Below are 23,525 nucleotides of genomic sequence, written 5' to 3' on the forward strand. Positions count from 1 at the left end.
AGCTGGGACCACAGTCTCAAAGAAAACCATTAGCAACACACTACGCCGTCATGGATTAAAATCCTGCAGCGCACGCAAGGTCCCCCTGCTCATGCCAGCGCATGTCCAGGCCCGTCTGAAGTTTGCCAATGACCATCTGGATGATCCAGAGGAGGAATGGGAGAAGGTCATGCTGTCTGATGAGACAAAAATAGAGCTTTTTGGTCTAAACTCCACTCGCCATGTTTGGAGGAAGAAGAAGGATGAGTACAACCCCAAGAACACCATCCCAACCGTGAAGCATGGAGGTGGAAACATCATTCTTTGGGGATGCTTTTCTGCAAAGGGGACAGGACGACTACACCGTATTGAGGGGAGGATGGATGGGGCCATGTATCGCGAGATCTTGCCCCAACAACCTCCTTCCCTCAGTAAGAGCATTGAAGATAGGTCGTGGCTGGGTCTTCCAGCATGACAACGACCCGAAACACACAGCCAGGGAAACTAAGGAGTTGCTCCGTAAGAAGAAGGTCCATCTCAAGGTCCTGAAGTGGCCTAACCAGTCTCCAGACCTGACCCAATAGAACATCTTTGGAGGGAGCGGAAAGTCTGTATTGCCCAGCGACAGCCCCGAAACCTGAAGGATCTGGAGAAGGTCTGTATGGAGGAGTGGGCCAAAATCCCTGCTGCAGTGTGTGCAAACCTGGTCAAGAACTACAGGAAACGTATGATCTCTGTAATTGCAAACAAAGGTTTATGTACCAAATATTAAGTTCTGCTTTTCTGATGGATCAAATACTTATGTCATGCAATAAAATGCAAATTAATTACTTAGAAATCATACAATGTGATTTTGGGGATTTTTGTTTTAGATTCCGTCTCTCACAGTTGAAGTGTACCTATGATACAAATTACAGACCTCTACATGCTTTGTAAGTAGGAAAACCTGCAAAACCGGCAGTATATCAAATACTTCTTCTCCCCACTGTATATTCAATGGTTGTAAAGATGGGGAGAGGTCTGTCCGTAATAAAGAGATGCTCTGCTTGCAGACTCTAGTTTTGTCTAATCTTGATTATTGTCCAGTCGTGTGGTCCAGTGCTGCAAGGAAAGACCAAGTTAAGCTGCATCTGGCCCAGAACAGAGCGGCATGTCATGCTCTTCATTGTAATCAGAGGGCTGATATATAAGAAACATTGTGTTGAAAATCCCAAATTGTTTGCATAGTCAACTTACACACAGCTCTGACACACATACTTACCCCACCAGACATGCCTCCAGGGGTCTTTTCACAGTCCCTAAATTCAGAACAAATTCAAGAAAGCATACAGTATTATATAGAGCCATTATTGCATGGAACTCCATTCCATATCATATTGCTTAAATAAACAAATAAGCTGCCTTGATGACAGCTTTGCATATTCTTGGCATTCTCTCAACCAGCTTCACCTTGAATGCTTTTCCAACAGTTGTGAAGGAGTTCCCACATATGCTGAGCACTTGTTGGCTGCTTTTCCTTCACTCTGCGGTCCAACTCATCCCAAACCATCTCAATTGAGTTGAGGTCCAGTGATTGTGGAGGCAAGGTCATCTGATGCAGCACTCCATCACTCTCCTTCTTGGTCAAATAGCCCTTACACAGCTTGGAGGTGTGTTTTGGGTCGTTGTCAGGTTGAAAAACAAATGATAGTCCCACTAAACCCAAACCAGATGGGATAGCGTATCGCTGCAGAATGCTGTGGTAGCAATGCTGGTTAAGTGTGACTTAAATTCTAAATAAATCAGACAGTGTCACCAGCAAAGCACCGTCACACCACGTCCTCCATGCTGCACGGTGGGAACCACACATGCAGAGATCATTAGTTCACCTACTCTGCGTCACACAAAGACACGGCGGTTGGAACCAAAAATCGCAAATGTGAACACATCAGACCAGAGGACAGATTTCCACCAGTTTAATGTCCATTGCTTGTGCTTCTTGGCCCAAGCAAGACTCTTCTTCTTATTGATGTTTCTTTAGTAGTGGTTTCTTTGCAGCAATTCGACCATGACGGCCTGATTCACACAGTCTTCTCTGAACAGTTGATGTTGAGATGTGTCTTTTACTTGAACTCTGTGAAGCATTCATTTGGGCTGCAATCTGTGGTGCAGTTAACTCTAATGAACTTCTCCTCTGCAGCAGAGGTAGCTCTGGGTCTTCCTTTCCTGTGGCGGTCCTCATGAGAGCCAGTTTCATCATAGCAATTGATGGTTTTTGCAACTGCACTTGAAGAAACTTTCAAAGTTCTTGAAATGTTCCGAATTGACTGACCATGTCTTAAAGTAACGGACTGTCGTTTCTCTTTGCTTATTTGAGCTGTTCTTGCCTTAATATGGACTTGGTCTTTTACCAAATAGGGATGTCTTCTGTATACCCCCCTAACTTGTCACAACACAACTAATTGGCTCAAATGCATTAAGGAAAGAAATTCCACAAATGTAACTTTTAACAAGGCACACCTGTTAATTGCAATGCATTCCAGGTGACTACTTCATGAAGCTGGTTGAGAGAATGCCAAGCGTGTGCAAAGTTGTCAAAGGCAAGGGGTGGATACTTTGAAGAATCTCATATCAAATATTTTGGGATTTGTTGAACACTTTTTTGGTTAATACATGATTCCATATATGTTAATTCATCGTGATGATATCTTCACTATTATTCTACAATGTAGAAAATAGTAAAAAATTAAGAAGAACCCTGGAATGAGTAGATGTGTCCAGGTTCTTATTCTCAAAGAGACATTCTAACATTTCCCTTATTTTATCTGTGCCTCATGCTTTCTATCTCTCCAGGGTCTGATGGTCTCTCTGCTGACTGACTACTCCCCCCAGATCCCCTTGCCAAGATTCTAACTCTAGCACTACCTGCCGAGGGCATCCTTAGTTTACAGCTTCATGAGCATTTGCAACACTACAAAGCAGAGCTGGGTCAAATACTTGATTGACAACGACCCAAATCCTGAATTCCATATGGTGAATTAAAGCATAAAATGTGACAACACCACAGATAGAACAATGAGACCAGATATTTCACAGGATGTATAAATGTGAAACATCCAAATATGGTAATGAGAGGAAGCTCAGCGGCCGGCAGTTTTGTATTTATTTTTTATTTCACCTTTATTTAACCAGGTAGGCAACTGCAACCTGGCCAAGATAAAGCAAAGCAGTTCGACACATAACAACACAGAGTTACACATGGAGTAAAACAAACATAGTCAATAATACAGTAGAAAAATAAGTCTATATACAATGTGAGCAAATTAGGTGAGATAAGGAAGGTAAAGGCAATAAGTAGGCCATGGTGGCGAAGTAATTACAATATAGCAATTAAAACACTGGAATGGTAGATTTGACAGTAGATGAGTGTGCAAAGTAGAAATACTTGGGTGCAAAGGAGCTAAATAAATAAATACAGTAGGGGAAGAGGTAGTTGTTTGGGCTATTTATAGATGGGCTATGTACAGGTGCAGTGATCTGTAAGCTGCTCTGACAGCTGGTGCTTAAAGCTAGTGAGGGAGATATGAGTCTCCAGCTTCAGAGATTTTTGCAGTTCGTTCCAGTCATTGGCAGCAGAGAACTGGAAGAAGAGGCGGCTAAAGTAGGAATTGGCTTTGGGGATGACAAGTGAGATATACCTGCTGGAACGCGTGGATACAGCTATGACCACTGAGCAGAGATAAGGTTGGACTTTACCTAGCAGGGTCTTGTAGATGACCTGGAGCCAGTGGGTTTGGCGACGAGTATGAAGCGAGGGCCAGCCAACGAGAGCGTACAGATCGCAGTGGTGGGTAGTATATGGGGCTTTGGTGACAAAATGGATGGCACTGTGATAGACTGCATCCAATTTGTTGAGTAGGGTGTTGGAGGCTATTTTGTAAATGACGTCGCCAAAGTCGAGGATTGGTAAGATGGTCAGTTTTACGAGGGTATGTTTGGCAGCATGAGTGAAGGATGCTTTGTTGTGAAATAGGAAGACAATTCTAGATTTAACTTTGGATTGGAGATGTTTTATGTGAGTCTGGAAGGAGAGTTTACAGTCTAACCAGACACCTAAGTATTTGTAGTTGTCCACATATTCTAAGTCAGAACCGTCCAGAGTAGTGATGCTGGACGAGCGGGCAGGTGTGGGCAGCGATCGGTTGAAGAGAATGCATTTAGTTTTACTTGTATTTAATAGCAGTTGGGGGCCATGGAAGGAGAGTTGTATGGCATTGAAGCTCGTCTGGAGGGTTGTTAACACAGTGTCCAAATAAGGGCCAGAAGTATACAGAGTGGTGTTGTCTGCATAGAGGTGGATAGAGAGAATCACCAGCAGCAAGAGCGACATCATTGATATATACAGAGAAGAGAGTAGGCCCAAGAATTGAACCCTGTGGCACCCACATAGAGACTGCCAGAGGCCCGGACAACAGGCCCTCCGATTTGACACTGAACTCGGTCGGAGAATTAGTTGGTGAACCAGGTGAGGCAATCATTTGAGAAACCAAGGCTGTTGAGTCTGCCGATGAGGATGTGGTGATTGACAGTCAAAAGTCTTGGCCAGGTCAATGAATACGGCTGAATAGTATTGTTTCTTTTCGATGGCGGTTAAGATATCGTTTAGAACCTTGAGCGTGGCTGAGGTGCACCCATGACCAGATTGCATAGCGGAGAAGGTACGGTGGGATTCTAAATGGTTGCTGATCTGTTTGTTAACTTGGCTTTCGAAGACCTTAGAAAGGCAGGGATATATATAGGTCTGTAGCAGTTTGGGTCAAGAGTGTCCCCCCCTTTGAAGAGGGGGATGACCGCAGCTGCTTTCCATTCTTTGGGAATCTCAGACGACACGAAAGAGGTTGAACAGGCTAGTAATAGGGGTTGCAACATTTTCGGGCAGATAATTTTAGAAAGAGCGGGTCCAGATTGTCTAGCCCGGCTGATTTGTGGGGGTCCAAATTTTGCAACTCTTTCAGAACATCAGCAGACTGGATTTGGGAGGAGAAATGGGGAAGGCTTGGGCGAGTTGCTGTTGACCGGGTTAGGGGTGGCCAGTTGGAAAGCATGGCCAGCCGGTATAATTTTTTACATTGAAATTCTCAATTATAGTGGATTTATCGGTGGTGACAGTTTCCTATCCTCAGTGCAGTGGGCAGCTGGGAGTCGGTGCTCTTATTCTCCATGGACTTTACAATTTCCCAGAACTTTTTTGAGTTTGTGTTGCAGGAAGCAAATTTCTGCTTGAAAAAGCTAGCCTTGGATTTTCTAACTGCCTGTGTATATTGGTTTCTAACTTCCCTAAATAGTTGCATTTCACGGGGGCTGTTCGATGCTAATGCAGAACCCCACAGGATGTTTTTGTGTTGGTTAAGGGCAGTCAGGTGTGGAGAGAACCAAGGGCTATATCTGTTCCTGGTTCTACATTTCTTGAATGGGGCATGCTTATTTGAAATGGTGAGGAAGGCATTTAAAAACAATAACCAGGCATCCTGATGAGGATGATATCCTTCCAGGATACCCGGGCCAGGTCGATTAGAAAGGCCTGCTCGCTGAAGTGTTTCAGGGAGCGTTTGATAGTGATGAGTGGAGGTCGTTTGACCGCTGACCCATTACGGATGCAGGCAATGAAGCAGTGATCGCTGAGATATTGGTTGAAAACAGCAACGGTCTATTTAGAGGGCAAGTTGGTTAGGATGATAGCGGCCGGCAGTGGTTGAAGATGGACGGTGATGGATTTTTACCCTTTGGCAAAGTTTTTTTAAATTGTGTTGTATAGAAGGCGTGCAAAGGCAAATTGAGTTATTGCACACGTCACACAGTAGGCGGTCTCTAACGGAAATATGCAGATGCATCTCAGAATGGGCCAATAGAATCTTGCTAGCTCGTGCTTGGCTCTGCCCACCTCCTTGCTTGTTCTGCCCACAATGACTAATTTGTTCCCATTGGAAACGACAGGCTGTGTTCAATCTTAATTTAGTTATACAAATCTTTGATCAAACTGTACTTTACTGTATAATTATACAATGGCACCTCCTGCTGGCAGAAATAGGCAAAAGATAACATTGTACATCCTCTCTGGTATCCCATGTATGGGTTCTCTAATACTGGCTGTCTTCCCTCCTGACCCTGCGGATGGGCGTGTGAGGGGACTTGACGGCAACCTCTGACTGAAACAGGGTAGATAGCTATTACAATTCAGTTGCAGGTATACACTCTAAAAATAAAAGATTCCTGGAGTATCCTTTAGGGGTTCTTCAAATTGAAAATGTGGGGGAACCCCTATAAGTTCTTTGAAGAACCCCTTTTAATGGATCCTCATAACCTTTTGGGGTAAACAATAACACTTTTAGTTTTCAGTGTTTATTATAGTTTTAGTGTCAAAGCAGAATATAAAAATCAAAATATGAGGTAAACTCCCAGCAGAGACCCAAGTCCAATGGGTTTATCCTCTGGCGTGTTGATATTAATGTGTTGATGTTCTCCGTATCCATAGCCAGAATGATTTTGAAGTGCATGGTGATTGAACAGGTTGCCTGTTATATTAATCAGAGGTGTAGGGAGGGTGAAGTCTGAATCCCCCCAAAAATACAGATTAACAAAACATGCACACGACAGTATTCATAACTTGGTTTTTGTGGTGAAGGTGAATAAAATAAAACTGTTTTGATAATGGTTTTCATACACATACCTTGTCCATAATGTAGAGGCCTATGGGATATTTGTTGAAGATGTAAGGTAGGAGGATGGTAAATGTGATCTGCATAACATACCATACCTTTGCACGCCTCCTTGTCTGTATACCTGCACAGACACAACAGTGAAAAGTTCAGTCATCTGCACCCAAAATAGCTAGCCTGCAACATATTCTTATAGCTGACATACTCTTACCTCTGTTGATTGATATTAATTGAAATGTGTTCTTCACCTGCTGTCCTTTCAAATACAAACCCACATGTTTCAGTGGGGCAGTTAGGTTCCTGCAAGAACCCACACCAACTAAGCAGGTTTCTCGATGAACCCTACCTCCTATGGTGTACTTAGAATAACTTTTTGGGGGTCATTTTCAGTGCCAAGAACCCTAAGGTTCTTCAAAGAACATTGAGGATTTTAGAAGAACCTTTGTTGAACTTTTAGAGTATACACACACCACCTGTGTAAGGAATCATTAAAGTATTATTTTTTTAGATGGTTAGTTGGTGTAGCCTATTGACTTAAAATCATCAGTAGAGAGAAGGTCAGCACTCTTTGAATTGAAAAATGTGTATTCCATTTTACACATAGCCAAACATTAGAAAGCATACCAACAAAGCCCAAAACAACTACAAAGATTAGCCTACATCTGTGCGAAGTTTTTGTTCAGTTATGAGGCATCGACATAGGCTACATCATCATTATTCAGAAAAGGATGGATGTGAGTGAAGGGAGGTGGGGTGAGCAGCAGAAGCGACGTAGAATAAAATGTGTGCGTAAAATAATACATGCGCAGGACGGATCCATAGTTTTGAGAAATATATTTCCAGAAGTGCGGGGTGCAGGCGAAATGGGGCTATCCTCCCTAATCACAGTGCAGCTTGCTTTGGAAAACTTCCCGATCTTTGTGGTTGAATCTGTGTTTGAAATTCAGGGTTTCATGGCGTTTATGAACGCAGTTGCGGACAGAACAGTGGAAAAACTATTAATTTTGTTTAATAGCAATTTCCGATAATTTCCCAATCATGCAACACAATAGAAATCACCTATACATTGACTTTTTAATATCTAAAACGTCTGTCGGATATCACAAAAGTGTGTGTTTTACTGTGCTTGTGTTCTGCGCTCTGTGAAACATGTTGCAATTAGACCATCGACCACAGGGTGGGATACAACCCCCAGATAGAGGAGAGACAGTATCTCATTACTTCATCCACAACAATACTGAGTATGAGCACATATACTATACTTGCTTTCGGCAATGTTAACATATGTTTCCCATGCCAATAAAGCCCCTTGAATTGAATAGAAGAGGGTATATTTAATCACCAGTATTTTTGGTAGTAGGCCAGGAGTTCCCAAACGTTTTCACTCAGGCCACTATTCCAGCATTGGCGAACATCCCGCGCCCCGCCCTTCTGCGGCGCGCCAGGTCTATTTCTATGTGCAGAAGTCTGTTTGTAACTGTTCACACACCTCGTTGGTGGAGATAACATTTAGCATGTTTAAGGCTTATTTTCTGCAATTCAATACATTTTGCCATAGGATGGATACTTTTTTTCACCATTTTAAAGCAAAATTTCCTGCAATTCTAGACATTTTGCCATGTCTTATGTGTTCATGTGGGCTCCCGAATGGCGCAGCGGTCTAAGGCACTGCTAGAGTGCTAGAGGCGTCACTATCATAACCGGCCTTCATACAGGGTGGCGCACAATTGGTCAAGTGTCTTCCGGGTTAGGGTTTGGCCTTCATTGTAAATAATAATTTGTTCTTAACTTGCCTAGTTAAATATAGATTTAAAAAAGAAAACATCTAGACACCCGTGTGTCCTTGTAAACTGGTGACCCCCAATGTTTCATTATATTTGAGTGACTCAAGCGTTACAACAAAATCTGTGCTAAAAAAACTAGCTAAATAACGTTTGCTGACATGGGCTAGTTGATCTGGACATTTCTGAGAAGTTATAAATAGCTCTCTAATGTATGCACTGACTGACATTACAAGAGGAAAACTGCTGATCCCCTCGCACACTCCACAGCTTGGGAACCACTGAGCTTGGCCATAGTAATAGTAAGTAGGATAAAAGTTTTCCTTAGCAGGAAGTGTTACACGTATTTATGCATAAGCCATGCACATACTGAAATCACAGTCAACATAGCCCGACTGGTATATGTGGATGTTTTGACCTACCTTAGCTGAATATAGGCTACTTACAATCCATTGTTTTAAAAATGTTCATACAGAGTAGTAGACTATCTGAGCTTATTTTGTGAATCGTAGACTACAGTATGTAACCCAATCTTATGTTTCATTGTTGAAATAAAGTTATTTAGGCAGATTTTTGTGCAATCTAATTGCAAAAAGTCATGCATCCAATTGTAAGTAGATCGGCTGGATTTGTTGACGTTTTGCAGGTATAATAGCCTAGGATACAGGCAGAGATTGGCCGTATTTCTATTACATGTATCAGATAATAAGGTGTGAATTTAGTGCCGAGTCGTGCGTACAAAACTCCATTCCTGAATTTGCAAGTCGCTTCAAGTTTTATTCTCAGTGCATTGGACAAGAAACTCGAGCCTCATCACTGTCTCTGTGTGCTCAATGTTGCAAGCAAGCAGGGTGACGGTGCCTTAGTGAAAAGGCACTCAAAGAAGCATTACCAAAATAATTACATTTGGAAACAGGCGACTGCGTTTACCGGTACCTTGCTAAAATAGTATTTTATATTAGTTTGATAATGTCGGTGGGCATTCAATCGGGATTTTCAAGTGAAGAGGTTCTGAACGTTCGCTTCCCACTCCACCGGGCGTGCAGGGATGGAGATATCGGTGCGTTGTGCTCGCTTCTTCAGTGCACCTCAAACCCGGCGGATTTAGCCGTGGAGGACTCTTTCTATGGCTGGACACCCATACATTGGGCTGCTCATTTTGGAAAGGTAATGGGATTTTTTTTATTACCAAGAAATGAAAAGGCCGAGGCACAGAGTTTCTAACCATCTTTGGCCGAGGTTTCCAGCTGCCATTTTAAGACGGACTGACTGAATTATAAATATCTAGGTAACGCTAGCTAGCTAGCCCTAGATCATTACTCTTAGTTCCATTAGATTACACAAGTCATTGGACGAAGGCGTCTTCGGGGGGAGTTTTGTTAAGGTCCCTCCCTGACACGGTTCGGTCTGAACATTAACATGTGTCTCTTGCGGTACGGGTTTGGAAGCATAAGGACCGTATCATTCATATCAGCCAGAAATAACAATTTGATACACACCTTGATAACGTGTTCCCATACGGCCACATCTCCACGTTACAGCGCTTGTTTAGGGAAAACAGATGGAAGCCAAGAGGTGACCACCTGTACTAATTAGCTATCTAGCATGCTCCGAACACCTGTGTGTAAGTTTAACTCGGTAAGTGTGGCTTCTTTGATATGTGCACCGGTTACAGTGTGGCGGCCTCGATTGTTTATTGGTTGCGTTAGAAAACCAATAACCTGTAACGCGCCAAAAGGCGGTTTGTAAGCACACTTCCCATGTGTAAGTGTATACATACACATTGTAAACAAGTCAACCGAAGGACGGGGTGAGCTCCAGTCCAGCCTACCTGATTGTTAAACTAAGAGGAACATTATAAATCCATGTTTTTATTTATTTATTTAACTAAGTCAGTTAAAGAACAAATTCTTATTTACAATACCGGCCAAACTCCGACGACGCTAGGGCCAATTGTGCGCCGCCCTATGGGACTCCCAATCACTGCCGGTTGTGATACAGCCTGGATTCGAACCAGGGTGTCTGTAGTGACGCCTCTGGCACTGGGACGCAGTGCCTTAGACCGCTGTGCCACTTGCTGCACAAATCAGCCTCATCACTGACTGGATGCTGATCGATTTGAGAGAAGTGAAAGTACAATAGCTACACTGTATAAATTGTCAATCTATTTTCAGCACACATTGAGAACAACACATTATGCCCTCTCTATTTCCCTGTCCCTGCCTGGTTAGTGACAGTATGCTAGCTCAGCCTCAGGCATTTACTGAAATCGAGTCATCCGTTGACTCTCCTCTGTGCTACTGAGTTATTCACACTGTTACTGTATCCTGTTACTGTTAGAGCAGGGTTTTACAAATAGCCCGAGGCATGTTCTGCCTGACTCGATGACTGAACACAAGGCAGTTTGTGGTTGTGAGAAGCATAGTTTTCTCACTTGTGTTGATCATAAAAAAACTAACTTGCACAAACACAATATACAAACAAAATGGAGCATGGCCAACTTCCAGGTTACATCCTTGTCTAATAAATGTCCTGCTACAGCACTGTTACTACTGCTGCTGCAAAAAAGATGTTTGATCAAGCCACTCCCACGGAGGGTCAGACTGTATTTGCATAGGGGTAAGGAAATTCCCCCCAATTGCTCCAACATTTGACATGTCAAATAGTTTGAATTAAAAAAATAAAACCATTAAAAACACCCTTTTATAGGTTGGTTTAACACCAAATGAGGTGGTAGGTCCCATGAGGCTGTTGGTAGAGCATGGTGCTTGCAACACTAGGGTTGTGGGTTCGATTCCCACGAGGGACCAGTACAAAAATGTTTGTACTCACTACTGTAAGTCACTCTGGATAAGATACATTACACAAATGTAAATGTAATATAGTTATTTGGATTGATGCAATATTATATTGCCCTGGTGGTGGTTAACTGGGTCTGATTTAGGCTTTGGCGGTATACCATATACCGGAGTATTTGGAAATCACTACAAATGTTTTTTCAATACAGTTAACAATTTTACAAATTTTGATATACATTTGAATGTTGAAGCTACTTTTTAAGTAAATACCTGCAGTCAACTTGTGCAATATGTTCGGAGATAAAGAAGATTGCCTTCTTCATTTCACCGGTCACGTCATTTTTCATTACGAAGCTTACCGGTAGTACCCGTTCACGTGGTATTTGTTGTGTGCTTGTAAACAATGAGAGACCGGAGCCTTGTGACTCACTCGCTGTTGTGCAGCACGAGCCAGGTGATCTAGTTACAGAATGGAATTCACAACTAAATGTTTGCCAGCTAAGATTTCTTATAACTATTAAGTTAACTGTCTAAAATTTGCTAAATGCTCTGCAGTTGTGCATTTGGTGTGCTAAATTAGTAGCTAGTTAGCTATCTAGCTAAGTGGTTAGCGTCTTTGAAAATCAAGCTTCGCTTGCCAGTAACAGCAGAAAATCGCCTCGTGGATCAAGAGCCTTGCATGTACTTGTTTGCATTGCTAACCTTCGTATTAAAAAGTCTCTGGTGTTTGAAAATAGCGTCACTTGTGTTCAGTGGCGGTATTACCAAATATCCATGTATGGCTGAAGGTCGGTATGACAATCTGGATACCACCCCAGCCTAGTGTGATTTGTACCGGTTGTAAAATAACCACAGGGAGGTATTTTATTACAGGAAATACTGATACTGTAGGCCTTTTCTTTTGTATTTATTCACTATGCTGTTTTGCTTGATGCCTGTGGATTTCCTCACAGCAGGACAGACACCGCAGGGGGCTTTGACACACTATATTGGAAGTTTACATACACTTAGGTTGGAGTCATTAAAACGAGTTTTTCAACCACTCCACAAATTTCCTGTTAACAAACTATAGTTTTGGCAAGTCGGTTAGGAGATCTACTTTGTGCATGACACAAGTCATTTTTCCAACAATTGTTTACCAACCGATTATTTCACTTCTAATTCACTGTATCACAATTCCAGCGGGTCAGAAGTTTACATGCACTAAGTTGACTGTGCCTTTAAACAGCCTGGAAAAATCTAGAAAATGATATCATGGCTTTAGAAACTTCTGATAGGCTCATTGACATCATTTGACTCAATTGGAGGTGTACCTGTGGATGTATTTCAAGGCCCACCTTCAAACTCAGTGCCTTTTTGCTTGACATCATGGGAAAATAAAAAAATCAGCCAAGACCTCAGAAAAAGAATTGTAGACCTTTACAAGTCTGGTTCATCCTTGGGAGCAATTTCCGAACTCATGAAGGTGCCACGTTCATCTGTACAAACAATAGTACGCAAGCATAAACACGAAGGGACCACGCAGCCGCCATATCGCTCAGGAGATTAATGTGCTTTGGTGAGAAAAGTGCAAATCAATCCCAGAACAACAGCCTTGTGAAGATGCTGGAGGAAACGGGTACAAAAGTATCTATATCCACAGTAAAACGAGTCCTATATTGACAACCTGAAAGGCCGTTCAGCAAGAAAGAAGCCACTGCTCCAAAACCTCCATTAAAAAAAGCCAGACTACGGTTTGCAACTGCACATGGGGATGTAGATCGTACTTTTTGGAGAAATGTCCTCTGGTCTGATGAAACAAGAATAGAACTGTTTGGCCATAAGGACCATCGTTATGTTTGGAGGAAAAAAGGGGAGGCTTGCAAGCCAAAGAACACCATCCAAAGCGTGAAGCACGGGGGTGGCAGCATCATGTTATGGGGGTGCTTTGCTGCAGGAGGGACTGGTGCACTTCACAAAATAGATGGAGGGGAAATTATGTGAATATATTGAAGCACCATCTCAAGACATCCATCAGGAAGTTAAAGCTTGGTCACAAATGGGTTTTCCAAATGGACAATGACCCCAAGCATACTTCCAAAGTTGTGGCAAAATGGCTTAAGGACAACAAAGTCAGGGTATTGGAGTGGCCATAACAAAGCCCTGACCTCAATCCTATAGAATATTTGTGGGCAGAATTGAAAAAGCTTGTGCGAGCAAGGAGGCCTACAAACCTGACTCAGTTACACCCGCTCTGTCAGGCGGAACAGGCCAAAATTCACCCAACTTATTGTGGGAAGCTTGTGGAAGGCTACCTGAAACGTTTGACCCAATTAAACAATTGAAAGGCAATACACTCAATTAGTAATTGGTAGCATGTAAACTTCCGACCCACTGGGAATGTGATGAAAGAAATACAAGCTGAATTAAATCATTCTCTCTCCTATTATTCTAACATTTTACATTCTTAAAATAAAGTGGTGATACTAACTGACCTAAGACTGGGAATTTGTACTAGGATTAAATGTCAGGAATTGTGAAAAACTGAGTTTAAATGTATTTGGCTAAGGTGTATGTAAACTTCCGACTTCAACTGTGTGTGTGTGTACACAACTGTATATATTTCTGTCTCTTCTCAGTTGGAGTGTGTGATGCGTCTGGTGCAGGTGGGCTGTGGGGTCAACGCGGTGACCACAAGGTTTGCTCAGACACCCACTCACATCGCTGCGTTTGGGGGCCACCCAGAATGCCTGCTGTGGCTGCTGCAAGCTGGCGCCGACATCAACAGACAGGTACAGTGCACATGGATGCATATACTTACCCACACACACACACACACACACACACACACAGTAGGAAAAGGGGAACAGACATAGTAAAAATGACAGCAGCCAGTGTTTGTGAGAGGGGCTGAGCTCAGACTGATCCAATCAAAGGGATCATCCTGTCTTTGGGCCACCTGACCCTTGACCCATCTGAATTGGTACCAGTTACACATTTAGATTGAACGTACATTACCAGTCAAAAGTTTGTACACACCTACTCATTCAAGGGTTTTTCTTTATTTTTTAAACTATTTTCTACATTGTAGAATAATAGTGAAGACATCAAAACAATGAAATAACACATGGAATCATGTAGTAACCATAAAAATGTTAAACACATCCAAATATATTTGAGATTCTTCAAAGTAGCCACACTTTGCCTTGATGACAGCTTTGTACACTCTTGGCATTCTCTCAACCAGCGTCACCTGGAATGCTTTTCCAACAGTCTTAAATGAGTACCCACGTATGTTTTTCCTTCACTCTGCGGTCCCCAACCCCAATGTTCATCCCAAACCATCTCAATTGGGTTGAGGTTGGGTGATTGTGGATGCCAGGTCATCTGATGCAGCACTCCATCACTCTCCTTCTTGGTCAAATAGCCCTTACACAGCCTAGAGGTGTGTTGCGTCATTGTCCTGTTGGGGAAAAAATGATAGTCCACTAAGTGCAAACCAGATGGGATGGCTTATCGCTGCAGAATGCTGTGATAGCCATGCTGGTTAAGTGTGCCTTGAATTCTAAATAAATCACAGACCGTGTCACCAGCAAAGCACCTCCTCCATGCTTCACGGTGGGACCACACATGCAGAGATCATCCGTTCACCTACTCTGCATCTCACAAAGACACGACGGTTGGAATCCAAAAATCTAAAATTTGGACACATCAGACTAAAGGACAGATTTCCACCGTTCTATTGTCCATTGCTCGGGTTTCTTTGGCCCAAGCAAGTCTCTTCTTATTATTGGTGTCCTTCAGTAGTGGTTTCTTTGCAGCAATTCAACCACGAAGGCCTGACTCACATCTCAACATCAACTGTTCAGAGGAGTCTGTCTGTTACTTGAACTCTGAGGCATTTGTTTGGGCTGCAATTTCTGAGGCTGGTAACTAATGAACTTATCCTCTGCAGCAGAGGTAACTGGATATTTTCTGTGGCAGTCCTTATCAGAGCCAGTTTCATCATAGCACTTGATTGTTTTTTGCGACTGCACTTGAAGACATTTTCGAAGTTCTACAAATGTTCCGGATTGACTGACCTTCATGTCTTAAAGTAATGATGGACTGTCGTTTCTCTTTGCTTATGTCAGCTGTTCTTGCCATAATATGGAGTTGGTCTTTAATCAAATCTTCTGTATACCACCCATGTCACAACAAAACTGATTGGCTCAAACGCATTAAGAAGGAAAGAAATTCCACATGTCATGTTTAACAAGGTTACACCTGTTAGTTGAAGTGCATTCCAGGTGACTACCCCATGAAGCTGGGTGAGAGAATGCCAAGGGTGTGCAAAGCTTTCATCAAGACAAAGGGTGGCTACTATCTCAAATATACATATTTTTTGGGGGGTTGCTACGTGATTCCATATGTGTTATTTCATAGTTTTGATGTCTTCACTATTATTCTACAATGTAGAAAATAGTACACGTAAAGAAAAACCCTTGATGGAGTTGGTGTCCAAATTTGACTGGTCCTGTATGTTTTAAGAGGAAAGATATCCATTCTGTTTTGTGGCTATGGTTGTTATTACATCTATAAAACCTCCTCAACCCCGTGTTTGTTACGAGCCCCAGCTAGCCTGCTTTTATCTCCGTGCTGTTCTATTAATGACTGACAGAAAACCACTAGTCGGTGTGTGTGCACGTACGCTTATCTACATATAAATAGACAATATTGTTTTTATTTAGACTTGATGTCATTGGTGTTTGTTCTTCTGACATGTTATTTTGTTTACACTCCTGTCTTGTGTGCACACATTTTCACTGACCATCTGACGCTTCACTGCACCACTCAGAGACATCTGAATAGTAGGTCATGATGGAATAACTCCTACCTCTACTCTTGGCTTGCTGCAGAATGTTACTGTTATTTCTAATAGAGCTTTAATACAGCTTACATTAAACATTTCAACACCCATTTCAAAAATAGCCATACAGTTTCCCCTTCATTAAACCCATCACCCTCTTTTAACCCCTCCCTTGTATGGAATGAATAGAGCCACCCAGGGATGAGGTGCAGGGTGGGTCACCACTACGGCATGTCAAATGGCCTACATTCTCTGGATGTGAAGAACAGCGGTTATGGATGGAGGAGGGATATGTTGGAAAAACACTCAATCTCTCTCTCTACCACTCTTTCAGCTCCTCCCTCACTTTCTCTCTCATGGAGGAGGGATCTATTTATAAAAAATATGCTCGGTCTTGCCACAGCCTTCTACATCTCTCTCCCTCTCTCTCTACTGCCTTCTCTCTTTCTCTCATGCGTGATACTCTACAGCCGTGTGGCCCACCGTACAGCTGGGGTGAAGAGTTCACTCTGCCTCTGGAGAACTTTACCCTGGTGTCTGGCAGACCTCACCAGACACTGCTCTAAGGGAAATGAGAGGGGGGAGGCTAACCTGCTGCATATTATTGCAGCACAAGAAACCAATGTGAGCAACTGCTTCAGTTTGTGTAAATGCAGTGTGTAACGTATTTCTTTCCTTCTCTTTCTCTATAACCTCCCTCTCTTTCTCAGGACTATGTGGGTGAGACACCCATCCATAAGGCTGCCCGTGCAGGCAGTTTGGACTGTGTCAACGCTCTCCTGATTCAGGGGGCGAAAGCTGAGTAAGTCGTGCTACTGCACCCCCTATGTGCTCTGTCTACCCCTCACTGTAACACCCAAAATCTCCTATACCTACACATTTACAGGAGGTCTCCATCAAAACCCGAACAAGCTGTGCTTTTTTTTTAGGACAGTTGACACTGTGCTCCATGTTCAAACTGTGGAAATTGGTGTGTATTTTTTGGGAATGGTTCTTAGGTTCTCTGGATAGATAATGAAGTAGAATAACTGCACAGGGACTACCAGTGGAATAACATATGTTCTTACCCTGTAACAAGTTATTTATGTGCAGATATGCTGTGTTTAGAACTTTTTTTTTTGTTTCAAAACTTGATTAACAAAGGTAAGAAATATAGCTGCCTGTACTTAGACTTTGTTACAAGGTAATTACAGGAGTTCTACCCTTAGTTAGTAGTTACCCTGAAATTACACCTATGAAAAGTAATGTGTTGCTGAGATTTCCTCCTCCGTGTGAGTCCTGTTACTGTAGCAACCAGACAAGGAAAACAGAACAACATGTCTTTGGAAGGATGCATGTTTCCAGATAAATGGAGAACAATAATACAATTCCTGATAAATTCATGCTGAATCCCAACATGATGCTCCGCAATCCGCTGCTGTTCCTCAATTTGGGCCATCTGACGTCACAACACTCCCTACTCCAAGGGATTCTAACTCTGTTCCTGGAGAGGTACGGGAAGGTGCAGGCTTTTGTTCCAGACCTGTACACACCTGACTCAATGAATCATGGTCTTCTGTTTGGACAATGATTACCTGAACTGAATGTGTGTGTGTTCAGGGCTGGAACAAAAGCCTACATACCCAGTAGCTCTTCCGGGCCAGGGATGAATACCTTAGTCTATAAACTGGTGTGTGAGAATCTCTCCCTCCTGCACTAGTCACAGTCTGATCATGGAGCGGTGTCTTTTCAGGGAAAAATATTTGTGATACCTCTATTGTTTTTGGTGGAGTTTTCCTGCAAATGTGACCCAGGTTGATAAGCTTTACCATCTGCAAATGATTTTGATATGTTTAAACTGTAGATTATTATTTGTAGAATGAATATAGCATTACTGTCTCTTTGTTCACGTTTGCTTTGGTAGGTGTTTTTCTATAGCTGTAGCGCCTGACCAAATGCACATTTCCTCATTACGAACCTGAAGAGGAGAAACGGACAATTCCTGGTAGATTTGAACAAAATGGAGGTAAAATGTGTTTTTAAAATATTTTTTACTTGCTCGGAGATGACACTGAAAACACATCAAATGATGTCCCAAAACCCCTTAATGAGTTTCTGTCCTCGTTGAACCAAACAATGTGAAAGGATTGGATCGGTTAAACTTTTAGGCAATGTGGCAGAAACACCACATAACAAACTGGTTTCACCTATCCAGTCCTTTTCTGACCATTTGTCATAAATAAAAAAACATCTAGTTGAGAATTTGTTTATCATATCAGGATGTAGCCAGCCTGGTCTCCCATCACTATAAAGGGCTGATGCAGTGCATGCAGGTAAATGGTGAGTGAGAAATATGGAGAGGGACACACTGACAAAGTATGAATACTGTAGTGTTAATTACCCCCATTTGTTCTTGTCAGCAGATTGGTTGAAACATTAAATGCATAATCCAAGAGAAATGTGCAACCTTTCTTAATAGAAATAGAGAATACAATTATATGCTGTGCAGCAGCTCCTATGATCTGACAAAGGATAGAAGCTGTTGCCGTTTGAAAAAGGCTTGTTTGGTGATAACATACAGGTAAACTACTCCAGCCATTCAGCGCAGGTGCCCAAAGTTCCAGAAAGCTGATAAGTCGTTTACCTGACGTGAACTACACACCTCGCACTAGACAAGTCCTGTGTTTTTAGTTTAGCCATATTTTAGGTTAGCATAACTCCAGAACGAACCATGAAATAATTATCGTTAACACCAACCGTTCTTAATCTCTCACACCCTCAATATGTTTTCCAGAGAGACTAATAAATGGACAAATACAGAAACATACAACCTGCCAGTCCTGTTTTGTGTTTTGATTGAGTGCATTTGATATACCTGAGAGGAATTGGACTACGACTCAATACTTGCATAATCCCTCACAACTAGCAGGGCTTGAAAGGTCTGTGTTTGACATGATTAAAATAGATACAGATGAAGCTCTGCTCGACATACTGTGGATGTGCTTCTAAAAACGCTCTCCGTGCCAGCTACTTTATCTCCTTGCAAGTAAATGGGTTCATATTGTGATCTGAAACAAAAGTGCCCAATCAAACGTTTTATTGAGGGTAGGCTATATCTGCAGTTTCCCACAAATGACGGATGTAAAATGAACAGTCTCAAAGAGGAGAGAGATTATTTTAGAAGACTGATGGATTTTTAATATTTTTTTAATATAGGCCTACATTTGCTCTGCTGTCAATTATTCTGTGTGTTAGACGCTGCCTAATCTCAGTTAACCCAGAACTAATGTCTTGCATAATTGGTCAGATGCTCAATGAAGTTCTGGGTGCATTCGGAAAGTATTCAGACCCCTTCACTTTTTCCACATTTTGTTACGTTACATTCTTTTTCTAAATAATACCCCATAATGACAAAGTAAAAAAACATTTTTTTTTGAAATTTGCTAATTTATTACAAATAAAAAAACAATACCTTATTTACCTAAGTTTTCAGACCCTTTGCTATGAGACTCAATTGAGCTTAGGTGCATCCGGTTTCCATTGATCGTCCTTGATGTTTCTACAACTTGATTGGAGTCCACCTCTGGTAAATTCAATTGATTGAACAGGATTTGGAAAGGCACAAACCTGTCTATAAGGTCCCACAGTTAACAGGGAATGTCAGTGCAAAAGCCTCCATCGTTCTTAAATGGAAGATGTTTGGGACCACCAAGACTCTTCCTAGAGCTGGCCGCCCAGCAAAACTGAGCAATTGGGGGAGAAGGGCCTTGGTCAGGGAGGTGACCAAGAACCCGATGGTCACTCTGCCAGAGCTCCAGATTTCCTCTGGGAGAATCTTCCAGAAGGACATCCATCTCTGCAGGACTTCACCAATCAGGCCTTTATGGTAGAGTGGCTAGACGGAAGCCACTCCTCAGTAAAAGGAACAGCCCGCTTGGAGTTTGTACAAAAAGCACCTAAAGGACTCTGACCATGAGAAACACGATAGAACTCTTTGCCCTGAATGCCAAGCGGCACGTCTGGAGGAAATCTGGCACCATCCTGACAGTGAAGCTTGGTGGTGGTAGCATCATTCTGTGGGGATGTTTTTCAGGGACTGGAAGACTAGTCAGGATCGAGGGAAAGATGAACGGAGCAAAGTACAGAGCGATCCTTGATTAAAACCTGCTCCAAAGCACACAGGAACTGACTGGGGAAAAGGTTCCCTTTCCAACAGGACAATGACCCTAAGCACACAGCCAAGATAATGCAGGAGTGGCTTCAGAACAAGTCTCTGAATGTGCTTGAGTGGCCCAGCCAGAGCCCGGACTTGAACCCAATCAAACATCTCTGGATAGACCTGAAAATAGCTATGCAGCGACGCTCCCCATCCAACCCGACGGAGCTTGAGAGGATCTGCAAAGGAAAAATGGAATAAACTCCCCAAAGACGGGTGTGCCAAGCTTGTAGCGTCATACCCAAGAAGACTCGAGGCTGTAATCACTGCCAAAGGAATTTGAACAAAGTACTGAGTAAAGAGTCCTAAAGTTTTTCCTAAAGTTGTTTTTGCTTTGTCATTATGGGATATTGTGTGTAGATTGATAAGGGGGGGGAAATTATTTTATCAATTTCAGAATAAGGCTTAAACGTAACAATGTGGAAGTAGTCAAGGGGTCTTAATGCACTGTACGTACTGAATGTTAGTGCATACATTTAGTCAAGGCCACCACCATGCTCTGCAAATAGTGCTTTACCAACAGTTTTAGGGTGCTCCTCATTGTATGACCAAGTGCCATCGTGTTTAGGTCGACAGATACTAGAACCATTAACTTCTACAAGAGCAGTATTGAAACCTTGACAAATACACATCTGTTAGCGTGGGCAAGACACATTGTTGACAGCAGACCGCAGAGACTGCCTCAATTTGACAGAGATCTAATTATTTCACAGCATATTTTAAATTAGTTACTAATGATAATCATTGTCTGTTTAAAGTGATTATACCTTTTTATCTGTCTCAAGGACAAATGGCTCACAATCATGCATAGTCCGATTCAGTCAAGGGAATGTTTTTGCTCCCCAAAATTCTTAGCAAGTGTTGGAAGGATTCACCCTGAAGGATAGTTCAACATTTTAAGCCAGAAATAGGTGTTTTAGTTACAGTACCCTCTGCGTGTCATCTGTGGGACAACCTGTAGCCTATACCTTTTTCATCTGTTCATTAAAACCCCAACGCACACACCTTAAACCAGAAACACCAGTGAGTTTATATGCCATGTTTATATTTTAATTTCTACCACTACCTGGGTTTACTATATAACTTTTACAAAAACCTTTCTGATCAGGAAGAAACTACTTTTATTGCCAGGGAGAAACAAAAACCAGCATGACACTGTAGGACTTGAGAATTTGAGTTCTACATCCCTGAGCTAGTGAAATGTAATCTCTCTTTCAGGTGACTATAGGGTACTCTACTCCTTATTTCAGCTGACATACAGTGAGTTATGCTATACTTCATTGAGGTGAATTGTATTTTAATTTCTGGCAGGCGCTATGACAATTTTTAGGATTCTCAATTATCGTGTAGAGTTACGACCTAACCAAACGTAGTATAAATTATAGTCGTACAAACCCAAATTCCAACAAGCATTGTAGAACAGATTTAGACAATATTGTTATGGTAATATTGTTAACCCAGGTTAAAAAACTAGAAAACGCTTTGTATTGGGTTAAGGGGTTGGTGGTCTATGGCATTTATAATCACTGGTGACAATTTCAGTGGGTGGAAAACAATCACTTCTAGAATATTTTCATTCTATTCATTATGATGAAATGTGCATATGGTCGCTAGCCTCTGAACAATTTTGAAAGCTGTTTGTTTTTCCCTAAAGGTCCTAGAAATGCTACTGTGCAGCTGTTTGAGTTACTGTTTGTCACAAAGTTGTTTCCTTTGACAGCTGTAGCTCATGTTGATTCTGATGGCCCACTATTCTAGAGTATGGAAGAAAAAGGCAAACTAGACAGGAGGCTCATGGCAACAGATTTTCATTTTTTTTTACTATACATTCTCAAATTCAAAAACATTGCCCTCTAAACAGTGACGTATTAAGAAATTATAGGTGAAACTAAAATGATTTAAAGCCTTTAAAAGTATTGTTAGTTGTCTTCATTTTTGTTCCCTGCAATCTTCTATTGCCCTATGGTGCTTCAAAAGGCCAAAGGTTTTGACCAATAGCAAACAAGTTATAAAATATAGGCTAATCTATATGAAACCAGCTTTTATTTTTTGCTTTCGAAAAACTATTTTGAATAGAGCCATTTTCTCCTGTGCTTAGTGGTTGCTTCCCTATCTGCTCTCAGTACCCAGAGGGAGCTGACAAAACTGCAATGGAAACACATTTGACTGGTGATTTCTATGCTGCTAAAGGCAGCTGTAGGTTGAGTAAATCTAGTCTAATAGTAATTGAAGCACCAGCCAGTTGTATGCAAAGAAGGCTTAACAAAATGTGCATATTGGTTTTATGAAATATAACATTACAAAATCTCAATTTTTTTATGTTCAGATGTTTACTTACTAGTATATAAATGGCAGTGCTACATAAATGCATTCAGCTTTAAATAGCTTCTACAAACATCAGGTTGTTACTGGGCCTGTAGTTGACCAGCCAGCTCTAGCTACTGTAAACATAGCTCTTAGTTGCACACAGACATTCCAATACAGACTGGTGCCATTTGTGCCAGGTTTCCGCAGCTGCTTCCTTTGAATTCTGGAAGTTATGTCTGTGTCAGGCAGATTAATATTTGTATGAATCATATGCCGCAATATTGCAATTTCCCGCTGTTACCAACTATAAGTTTACCTTTTAAAATAATTTTCTGTAGAATAGGGAGAATATTGAACTATTAAATGCACCCAACCATTTTAAACCTGTTATTCCTACTCTGTTCCTACTCTGATACTTTGTCTAAGCTGCTGTCTGGTGTGACTGTCAGACAAACGCGCGCACACACATTCTTTGATGCTCTAGTAATGGATGCCTCCCGTACCAACCACCACCATTAGCGAGGCACTGTGTTACATGGCACAGTTCCACAAGGATGATTCCATTCTGAGAATGTTCCCTTGTCTATACATGAACAGCCCATCCTCTTTCCCTTCACTGTGACATTCACAATCGTTGAGCCACAGCATCTCCAGCATGCTACCAGATCTCATAGACTTCCAGTCATTGTGCTAACACTATATTTATTTCAAAATGACTAAAATACTCTAAAACTTGCTTTTGTTCTTAATCAAACTGATTTGATCTGATATTCCTTGGTCAAACTCATCCCCCTGTTTCTGCTGCTGCATCATTCATAGTTCATAGTTCTAGTATCATATCTCTCACTGTCATAAACAGAGCTCTTTCTCACTTCTGAAGAGGACATTTCAACCGTTACCAATCACAGAAGTCACCATCATGACTGTTGCGCTGGGTTTGTT

The 23,525-nt window shown here is 41.9% G+C and overlaps 1 protein-coding gene across 3 annotated transcripts in view; it reads left to right on the plus strand.

The window, feature by feature from the left end:
- The first annotated feature begins 9,236 nt into the window (after window positions 1-9,236).
- Window positions 9,237-23,525, plus strand: part of LOC109871022 (ankyrin repeat domain-containing protein 10-like) — a 35,201-nt gene continuing 20,912 nt past the window's right edge. For all 3 annotated transcript variants that reach the window (XR_004205683.1, XM_020461776.2, XM_020461775.2), the window contains exons 1-3: window positions 9,237-9,622; window positions 13,872-14,024; window positions 16,792-16,883. Coding sequence is in view for 2 of the 3 variants with exons in the window: in XM_020461776.2 (XP_020317365.1) it covers window positions 9,425-9,622; window positions 13,872-14,024; window positions 16,792-16,883 (443 nt within the window). In the remaining variant the exon portion in view is untranslated. The remainder of the gene's footprint in view (window positions 9,623-13,871; window positions 14,025-16,791; window positions 16,884-23,525) is intronic.

Source organism: Oncorhynchus kisutch, linkage group LG26 (genome assembly GCF_002021735.2).
Source record: "Oncorhynchus kisutch isolate 150728-3 linkage group LG26, Okis_V2, whole genome shotgun sequence".
Taxonomy (NCBI): domain Eukaryota; kingdom Metazoa; phylum Chordata; class Actinopteri; order Salmoniformes; family Salmonidae; genus Oncorhynchus; species Oncorhynchus kisutch.